General features: G+C 35.6%; 1 protein-coding gene across 4 annotated transcripts; it reads right to left on the minus strand.

Moving 5' to 3' along the window:
* Nucleotides 1-1,992: 1,992 nt before the first annotated feature.
* Nucleotides 1,993-7,878, minus strand: LOC130980224 (protein REPRESSOR OF SILENCING 3-like). 4 transcript variants are annotated; one of them, XM_057903881.1, is made up of 6 exons: nucleotides 7,637-7,878; nucleotides 6,201-6,495; nucleotides 4,541-4,765; nucleotides 4,216-4,431; nucleotides 3,534-3,938; nucleotides 1,993-3,198 (listed from the first exon to the last, which is right to left on the minus strand). In XM_057903881.1, the coding sequence occupies exons 3-6, from the start codon at nucleotides 4,745-4,747 to the stop codon at nucleotides 2,206-2,208; spliced, it is 1,821 nt and encodes a 606-aa protein (XP_057759864.1). In that variant the 5' UTR covers nucleotides 4,748-4,765; nucleotides 6,201-6,495; nucleotides 7,637-7,878; the 3' UTR covers nucleotides 1,993-2,205. The 4 variants fall into 4 exon arrangements, with proteins under 4 accessions (XP_057759864.1, XP_057759861.1, XP_057759863.1 ...); XM_057903878.1 differs by having other exon boundaries at nucleotides 6,201-6,500; XM_057903880.1 differs by having other exon boundaries at nucleotides 6,201-6,525.
* Nucleotides 7,879-10,405: the final 2,527 nt, after the last annotated feature.

A 10,405-nucleotide genomic window follows, 5' to 3' on the forward strand; every position in this document is an offset into this window, starting at 1 on the left:
TCCTTAAGTTTTAGCAGAGATAATTCATGACGTAATATTAAAACTTATATGTCTAAAATGTTTAAATTTTAATTCGTCTCAATTTTTTAAAATAAAAATAGAATTTTGGCGCAAGGCAAAATGAACTTGTGCATTGTCTACATTTTAAGTCCAAAAAAGACTTACATGAAAAGATTGTTAAATATAAAATCATTTGTATGATGTCAAAACTATGAGACTGCAATGTTGAATGTGAGAAGTTAGAGATTATTAGTTAGCATAATTATCCTCTTATGAAATCCAATGCAAAATTGCAACGAAAAAATTTATCAAAAGAAATTGACAATTTATAATATTTGTTTGTTTTTGGGATCTCTATGTTTATTAGTTTTAATTAAAGTTGTTTAACAAATTATGGCTTCCTAACCAGATTATAATGTAGGAATACAGTACAAATATGCCAAGACGAGACTAAAATGTATTGAAATATATATAATCAAAGTTTAAAAGTGCTTCTGAATAAAGTGATGCTACAACACACAATTTTTCATTCATTATTGTACACACAATTTGTCTAGGGAAAGTGAACCATCGAAAAATCAAAATTTAACAGAAACTACAAGAAGAATAAAGAAAATTGCTAGGCTGAAGATGATTAATTGGGAGATTGACAATTCGACACACATGACATGAACATGAACATCACACATTGATATGTTCACAACTCACAAGACTGGTCCAAGCGTTTACGACAAGTCTTGGCACCACAATAGCATAGAATTGCTTCATACTATCAACTTGATGAACATATTCATATGTAACTTCCTATCGTAACAATGACACCTTTTTAATTATTCGATTTCCAGGTAAGAACCAAAAACTTTAAGACCTGTATATTAAGTTATTATATTTATGAAAAATGATAAGGATATTTTTTCGTGTTTAAACTGAACATAAGTTTTTCTCATTTTTATTTTTATTTTTCTAGCACTAATTGTTTATTTTTGTAACTTTCTATTTTTCTAGAATAATCAAATTAATACTAATGATATTAAGATTGATTCTATGATAGCTATGGTTATGGTGACTATAGTGGTTGATATGAAATTTTGACAACACTTAAAAAATATAACTAAAACTAAGGTTTTTGTTTTACTATTTGAAAATATTTTTAATTAGATCCCTCTTTTATTTTTCAAATTTAAGAAGTGTTGTCAAAGAATAAAAGAACGTGACATTAATTTTAGCTATATTTTGTAAGTATTGTTAAAATTTCATAATCAACATAACTACCATAATTATAGTCACTATAAAATTCACCATGATATTAACATGATAAGATTATGTTCAATGGAAAGTGCACCTAAAATTTGATCACTATGATCTTGATCAATATATAGATAGATGCATAACATAAATACTTGGTCCAAACATTCACTTTCTTATTCTTATCTGAAACAACTTATAAGAAATATTATTTTAGGGTTTTATTAGTAAATATTAAAAGTATTTTTTAATATTTTATTACTAATAGAATCAATAGCCAATATAGCTAGAGACATGAAAAAAAAAGAGCATGAAGAATAAGAAACAAAATTAGGTTGATGTTCCTTACTTGACGAGGTTGTCTTGTGTTGTGTTGCAAATAGTAGCAAGTGCCAACCGAGTTTGTTTGATAATGGAGGTGGGGACTCAATGCATTGAACAAATATGTTTGGCTCACAACTGTATATGGTTGATGAATCTAGCAACGTTACCAAAAGTGGCAGCATCTATATATGCAAACCTTAGCCCCATTCTTTTTGTTCTGTGTTCAATAAATGCATTATTGGAAGGCAATGGTGATGCATATATAACATTATGCAATTTAGGTTGAAAATTGGCCATGCATGTGAAGGGTGAAGTTCCAAAACAATTAGTCGCCTAAGATGCATAATTTTAAGATATGGACCAACATATAAGTAAAGTTCAAAGAAGTTCAAGTAAATTAATAGTTTTATATCTAACCTCATCTAATCAATAAAAATACAATTTCCAAATAGTGAAATGGGTAGCCACAGTATAATAGAACATCCTTATTATGCAGTTCCTACAGCATTGTCCAATCAAACAGAAATCAATCACCAGTATCTGAAAATTAATTTCCCTCATTTTGCTATGTATAAGCCAAGAAAAACAACAAATTAAAAATACACGACAGTGTTATTCATGCTTCTTTATTGGTTCTCAGGAGTTGGGACGTTTCCTTTTGAGTGATCCACTTAAAGCAGCCTTAGCCTTCGCCCACTCTTTCAAAGAAGAACAACTTCTCATGAATGTGCAAGTTTCGCCTACTTCAACCCTCGCAATGGATCTCTCTTTTTGTACTGTTTCTTCAGACGATCCTTCCTTTTCTCTTGTCTCACTCTTTTCCTCATATGCAGTATCATTGGCACCACCACCATCATGTTGACTCTTTTCTGGTATACGCCCATCACTAGTAACAACTTCATTAATGGCATCCTTACCTACATTATTATGCTTGGGATTGTTGGAATTTGCAGGGTCCATGGTAGACCCCTTGGCCATTGGCTCTGAGAATGTAATGCCTGCCAAAATCTGTGAAATGCTAAATGAACTGTTGTCTCCAGCAACCAGTTGTGTCCATGATTGCTTCCGTCGCCATGATGCACCTCGACCGGTCTTCTTCAACTCCACATTGTTGTCACCAGGCTGAGCTTCAGCATGCTTTCTTAATGCTGATGTGTTGGTATGATTATCTTCAGTGAGCTCCTTTGTCGATTCTGTATCGGTGGGTTCACTCCCTAGGTGTTCATGCCCTTCCATGTTTTCAGTTTTGTTGCTTAAAGATATGGATTGGGATGGACTATCAGGTCTTTCTTGTTCTGTAGGAAATATGAGAGTGGCATTGAAAGCAGTATTACCTCCATTACCAAGTAGTTCTTTCCATGAAGATTTCTGAGACCATAAAACTTTAGACGGTTTGCCAAAATCATCTTCTGACTCAACAAGTTGCACTCCAGATTCTACCTCATCTGGAAGGGTCTGCACATTATTCTTTCCTTTAGCAGTAGTAGACACATGTCCAATGCTTTCCCTTTCCGATTTGCGAAGTGATTTTCTCTTATTGTTGGGATTGCTCTTATGCCCTTTATGCACATCAGACTCGCTCTTGTCATTTTCTTCCTTACCAATTTTTGATTTATTGGACCATGAGTCCTGAATATCCAAACAGCAATTAGAAACAATATAAATAAATCTATTCTTTGATAAAAAAAAAAAATAAGGAGTGATACAATAAGAGATAACTTAACCGGTTTCTTTTGTAAGGGGAGTGGATCCTCTCAATTTTTTTCCCTTAATTGTTTGGTAAAGTGTGATCTCTCATCATTCAATATCTTCTCTCACATATTTTTTCTTAGTCCCACTTAATGTAACGTGAGAGATCACACTTTACCAAACAATTGAGGGAAAAAAATTAAGAGGATCCATTCCCTAGTAAGCCCTATTGCAAAATAATAATAATAATAATAATAATAATAATAATAATAAACCTGATTTTCCAAGATCATTTGAAGTTCCTCACTCCCTATTATGGATGATTTATTTTTCTTTGTGTTCACGTTAATAATGAGATCATCTTCATCTGTTGAACTACCTACTTCAGAGTCATCAGGATGTGCAGGTGATTCAAAGGAATCCTCTGTTTCAAGATTCTTCTTTTCGGAAACATTTTCTTTTCCAAATAGTTTGTTCATCACGACATTCATTATGTTAATTTCTTCATCATTCATTCCTCCAATTTCTGTTTCCCTTTCAATATGTAGTTTTCCCTTTTCTGTGCCAGAAGGACTACAATGTTCCTTGCAATCACAGAAATGCACAGGGAGAAGAGGAACTTTAATATTCTGGAAACTGTATTTGTGCTTTCCAGTTCCAGTGAATGGTATAGATTTTACCTGCATAAGTACAGATGTTGCATGTGAAAAATGAACCATATGATTAAGCATTAACGTTTCTTTACATGACCGAATATAAGGGAAAGGCAAGAATGCATTCTACATAATAAAACTGTTACACATTTATATATCACAAATAAATGGAAGTCTTAAATTTAGAGGAGCTTGATCCATCCAGACTCATTGGATATTGGCTTTTAACAACGTCAATGACCAATGAATACATACTTGTGTCGACTAAATGAATAAATAAAGGTATGTTATATTAGTATGTCACCTTTCTTAACCTCGGGAAGTAAATGTGGAGCTGCTTTGTCTTTAAACTCTCTTTTGTGGGCTTTTCCTCTAACTTATCAGTAGTGACTGGTTTGTCACTAACATGCTCAATCTTAGACATAGCATCTTCATCCCATTCTCGTTTCAACCGCACTAGATAATGTTCTTTAGCCTTCTCGAGCTTCAACTTCCCACCCTTCCAAACACAACCATTATACTGCCAAGACAATAATTTTTTTTTTTTAGTTTTTAACAGAAAATGCATATTGTTATAATCAATTGAATTTAATGAAGTTTTAACTAAAAAAATAAGAGAAAAAACTAACCTTGCTAAAAAGCCTGGAAAGAGATTTGTCATCAGTGGGAGAAGGAAGGAAGTCAAGATAGGCGAAACTGCGACCTTTGGTTCGGATTGTTTCAACTGCTTCGACATTGCCGAAAGTGCTGAACAAACTGTGGAGATCTTGTTTAGTTACTGATTCCCCCAATCCACCGACAAATATTCTCACCATCTTGTTGTGTTGCCCCTCCATGCCCTAAGGAACGTTAGCCTGCACTCAATTAACAATAATACGGTTGATAGAGGAATGCTATTAAGTTGGTTCAACAATGTTTTTTGCCTCCAAGAGTAACAATTAGAAGCGGCAAAAATACAAGAGCTGCGTACGCGACATTGGCACAAAAACAAGGTTGCGTACGCGAGCATACTAAGACCTCTAAATCAAAATACTTCAACAAAATGACCTAGAACTGAACTATTTACATCCTATATGAATATAATATGACTCCATTATTGTTATTATTACACCCTTCTAATGTCACAAACCCAATATATATTATAGTCCGTTGACACTTGTGTATTCACAACTTGGCCTCATCATTCTGATTCATACCTTAAGTAGAAGAAAAAGTCCCAATCAGCTTTCGTTACAATTTTATCCGGAGAGTTGGGGTTTTGGTTCGGAGTTCATGCCAATGATAACAACGAGAGGGATGAATCCGTGAATCAGTCACATAGGCAGGGCAAATTTTAACAAAGTTCATCACAATGATTAACAACAACAAAAAGCACTGAAGGAACACTCAGTAACATAGGCAGTGCAAATTTTAACAAAGCTCATCACAATGATTAACAACAACAAAAAGCACTAAAAGAACAGTAAATCAGTAACATAGGCAGTGAAAATTTAAAATTTATCATCAAATACAATCAGTGAGCAAAGCCAATCAATCAAGCACTGACTGAGCATTCTGTTCTGATTCTGTGACTGGGAAGCAACAAATTCAAGTTACAGCAACAAATTTAACAAATCCTAGTAAAGTCCCGATTTACAGCAAAAAGGCAAATTTATTAATTACCAATTCAGCAACATGCAGAAATACAGGGAAAAGGGAAAACTGGAAAAGAGAGAACACTAAACCAAAACATTAACCAATAATCACAAAACACTAAACCTTCACCCAGCAATTACAAACATTAGCACATTATGAAACATTCCAAAACACAAAACCTTCACCCAGCAAAACCAGCAACTACAAACAAAGCCATCGGTAAATTTGAACAAAAAAATTAAGGGCCATCAGCCTACAGCATTCAACAATATTGCAACAAACAAATTAGGAGCCATCAACAACTGGTAAACCAGTAAAACACTCTCAGAGCCATCAGAGTAAGTATTACTGACTAAAACACTAAAACAGAGTAACAGAGTCACAGAGTAAGTATTACTGACTAACAGAGCAATCAGAGTATAGTGAATACAAGACAGAGCAATCAGAACCATACATACAAATTTGCAAATTTGTAAAATTTCCACCATTAACCACCAGCAAATACAAGGGAATACCAAACTGGAAACCAAGATGGAAGACCGAAGAAGAAGAATTGAAGAACCAAACTTCAAAGTTCAAACCAAGACCGAAGAAGAATTAAAGAAAAATGGAACAAAAATTGAAGAAGACCGAAGATGAAGACGAGCCACTAACCTGGGTTCCGTGCCAAGAAGCCAGCGAAGATGAAGAGTACCTGCTGAGTTACTGGGTTAGGGTTCGACGACCTGGGAATGGCGGTGCTGACGACCTGGGGACGGCGGCAGCGCTGACGACCTGGGGACGGCGGCAGCGCTGACGACCTGGGAACGGCGGCGACGATGGAGGGCTAGGATTCCTTCGCTTCAGAGTTCTCCAATCTCCAGTACAGGGAGTATAGTGACCAAGGTTCTGAGAACCGAACCGGTCATCAAACCGCTCTAGTCACTGGTTCACTGGTTTATTGGTCCAACTGGTCTAACCAGTGGTTCAACCAAAAAAACTGTTTTAGAATAGAATAATAAATAAATTATAAATAAACATCCTAAAATATAATTATAGTGTAATATAAATTTTAAAATATCTTCAAAACATAAAACACTGCATAAAATATCATCAACCAAATCCATATGATCTTATGAAAATACAAACTCAAAAGTTAAATAGTAAAAAAACATATCTAAATATTAAATCCCAGCATCATGATTTATCAATCATCAAAATCTGCAAGAACTTGTTGCAAATTTGCTTCGGCCTACAGCATTCCGCAACAAACAAACCAAAACATTAACCAATAATCACAAAACACTAAACCTTCACCCAACAGTTACAAACAAAGCCAGCAATTACAAACATTAGCACATTATAAAACATTCCAAAACACTAAACCTTCACCCAGCAAAACCAGCAATTACAAAACAAAGCCATCAGTAAATTTGAACAAAATGATTAAGAGCCATCAGCAACTAGTAATTGCAAAACAGAGCCATTAGTAAATTTGGACAAAAATTTCAGACTAAATAAATTTGAAACAAAAGAGTTGGAAAAAGATGCTGATAAAATAAGTCAGCAAAGTGGTCAGCTTAGAATCCACTGTTTCCTCACAGTTAGCTCTTGTAGTGAGATGAAAAGCACAAACTGATGAACTTAATGCTCTTATTAAAGTTCTTGAATGTGATAACAGTAAACAAGTTAATGGTCTTATTAAAGTTTTTGACAAAAATTTCAGCCTAAATCCAGCAATTACAAATCAGTAAAACACTAAATCAGACTATCAGAGCCAACCATCCGTAAATTTGAAAAAAAAAATTACAGCCATCACCAACTAGCAAATACAAGACCAAACATTATAAAACATTATAAAGAGCCATTACAAAACATTATAAAACATTAGCACATTATAAAACATTCCAAAATTATAAAACAAATACATTCAGAAACAAACTTCAAACCAAGACCCAAGAAGAAGAATTGAAGAAAAACGGAACAAAAATTGAAGAAGAAGGCCGAAGAAGAAGATCGAAGAACAACAACTTCAGAGCTTCAAAGTTCAAACCAAGAACAAGACTAAACATTCAGTGAAGAACTGAAGATGAAGACGAGATGCCACTAACCTGCGTTCCGTGCCGAGAAACCGGCGAAGACGAAGACGACGTGCCGATCTACTGGGTTCCGGACACGGGGAAGAGGAAGAAGCGGCGGCGCTGAGGACCTGGGGACGGCAGCGGCGCTGAGGATCCGGGAATGGCGACGGCAACGAAGGGCTAGGGTTTTTTATTTTTCCTTTCTTCAGAGTTCTCCAGTAGTGACGAATGTTGGGGGAAGACGAGGGGGGCTTGGGTCTCGATCTCCAATGCGTTATTGCATTTGCTTCTGTTTTCTTTTTTTTTTTTCAAATAAAAAAACGGCGTTGTGTTATTCGAACCGGCCGGTTGCCGGTCCGGTCCAACCGTCCGGTTCTCGGCCGGTTCGCTTTTTTGAGCGGTTTTAGACAGTGGATCAGACTGCTTTTGTTGCCGGTTCATGGTTGAACCAGTTGAACCGGCCAATTCAGTCCGGTTTTTAGAACCATGATAGTGACAAATGATTAAATGAATGAATGATTGGGGGAAGAGGGGGTGTTTGGTTCACGCGTGGTTTCCTTTTTTTTTACAAATTAAAAAACGGCGTTGTTTTATCTGAACCGACCGGTTACCGATCCGGTCCAATCGGCCAATTCGACGATTTTTCAGCAGTTTTTCTTTGAGCAGTCATAGGTGGAGGATCGGACCGCTTGCATCGTCAGTTCCCGGTTGAACCGGTTCGACCGGTCGGTCCGGTCCGATTTTCAGAACCATGTTATTATCTGAACCTATGAGACACTCCCAACCCTCCAAAACCCTATCCCTCTGCAATTCCATTTCTAATTTCAACCACCCATCCCTATTCCATGGCAGCAGCTTCCTCCCCCTTTGCCGCCATGGCCGCTCTTCCGTCCCTTCACACCTTCGCTTCATCCTCGCGCTCTCCTTCCCAACTCTTCCTCTTTTTCTTATTCTCAACTTCCAATATCCTCAATTTTGAGGAGCTTGATCCATCCAGACTCATTGGATATTGGCTTTTAACAACATCAATGGCCAATGAATACATACTTGTGTCGACTAAATGAATAAATAAAGGTATGTTGTATTAGTATGTCACCTTTCTTAACCTCGGGAAGTAAATGTAGAGCTGCTTTGTCTTTAAACTCTCTTTTGTGGGCTTTTCCTCTAACTTATCAGTATTGACTAGTTTGTCACTAACATGCTCAATCTTAGACATAGCATCTTCATCCCATTGTCGTTTCAACCGCACTAGATAATGTTCTTTAACCTTCTCGAGCTTCAACTTCCCACCCTTCCAAACACAACCATTATACTGCCAAGACAATAATTTTTTTTTTAGTTTTTAACAGAAAATGCATATTGTTATAATCAATTGAATTTAATGAAGTTTTAACTAAAAAAATAAGAGAAAAAACTAACTTTACTAAAAAGCCTGGAAAGAGATTTGTCATCGGTGGGAGAAGGAAGGAAGTCAAGATAGGCGAAACTGCGACCTTTGGTTCGGATTGTTTCGACTGCTTCGACATTGCCAAAAGAGCTGAATAAACTGTGGAGGTCTTGTTTAGTTACTGATTCCCCCAATCCACCGACAAATATTCTCACCGTCTTGTTGTGTTGCCCCTCCATGCCCTAAGGAACGTTAGCCTGCACTCAATTAACAATAATACGGTTGATAGAGGAATGCTATTAAGTTAGTTCGACAATGTTTTGTGCCTCCAAGAGTAACAATTAGAAGCGAAAAAAAACAAGAGTTGCGTATGCGACATTGGCACAAAAACAAGGTTGCGTACGCGAGAATCAAGTTGCGTACGCGAGCATACTAAGACCTCTAAATTAAAATACTTCAACAAAATGACCTAGAACTGAACTATTTACATCTTATATAAATATATTTTCACAAGACAACCAAAAATGAACAAATTGAACTAAATACAAGAAATGAAAGTGGAAGATCATACCATGGTAGGGTGTCTCCCACCGAGAACTTTTAGTTATAGTCCTTAAGTTGGACATGTTGGCAAGTTCCTTGTCATGGTGGCTTATATTTGAACTCATCCTTGAACTTCCACCAATGCTTGGATTTTCAATATGCTCTAAAGTTCCAAGTTAATTGTACCGAGCTTTGATGAAGTTCCGGACAAGCTAGAAGCTCCAAAAATTGATCTTCTTGTATGTTGGGATCCCAAAAGTAAAGATTGATCATTTTTGCCAAACATAATTTATTTTTTATGGGTACAAAGTTAGTTTTATTTTTTTGGTTAATTTTATCAATATTTGAATCTTTCATGGTTTTAAATGGCCATTTACTTGATATTATACTAAACAACTTTTTACAGCTATTTTAAAATTTTTAACATTTGATTTAGTTAAAAATACTCCCAGATTAATGAAACTTTACCACAAGCCATAATAAAATAAAAGAGTGGCAATGGATAGGGTAGGAGAGAGTTTGAACATAACCCTAACCCTACTCCCAGGCTGAATTTGTTACTAAAACTCAACCCTATGCTACCCGCGAGTTAAGAACAATCCAACCCTAACTCTACCTGCGAGTTTTCACAATATACAATATTATTATATAACCTAATATGCATGCAAATTAAAAAATCAATACAAACAACACAATTATCCCACAAACAACACAATCGTCCCATTAACAACATAACCATCAAATGTTCAATTCTACATAAAAGTCTTTGCTTAAATTAATAACATAAACACAAATAAAATGTTGTGATATAATGCTGTGTCATTAAAATAGAATTGGTTTTTATATAAACAAAAGTATTAAATTATCAA

Source organism: Arachis stenosperma, chromosome 5 (assembly GCF_014773155.1).
Source record: "Arachis stenosperma cultivar V10309 chromosome 5, arast.V10309.gnm1.PFL2, whole genome shotgun sequence".
Lineage (NCBI taxonomy): Eukaryota > Viridiplantae > Streptophyta > Magnoliopsida > Fabales > Fabaceae > Arachis > Arachis stenosperma.

Bases quoted from the DNA above. Each gene is read 5' to 3' on its own strand.
- LOC130980224 (XM_057903881.1), bottom strand. From the start codon at position 4,747: ATGGAGGGGCAACACAACAAGATGGTGAGAATATTTGTCGGTGGATTG. The intron at 4,432-4,540 runs GTTAGTTTTTTC...TTGTCTTGGCAG, and splicing joins TTTCCAGGCTTTTTAGCAAG to TATAATGGTTGTGTTTGGAA. The intron at 3,939-4,215 runs GTGACATACTAA...GTACTTATGCAG, and splicing joins ACTTCCCGAGGTTAAGAAAG to GTAAAATCTATACCATTCAC.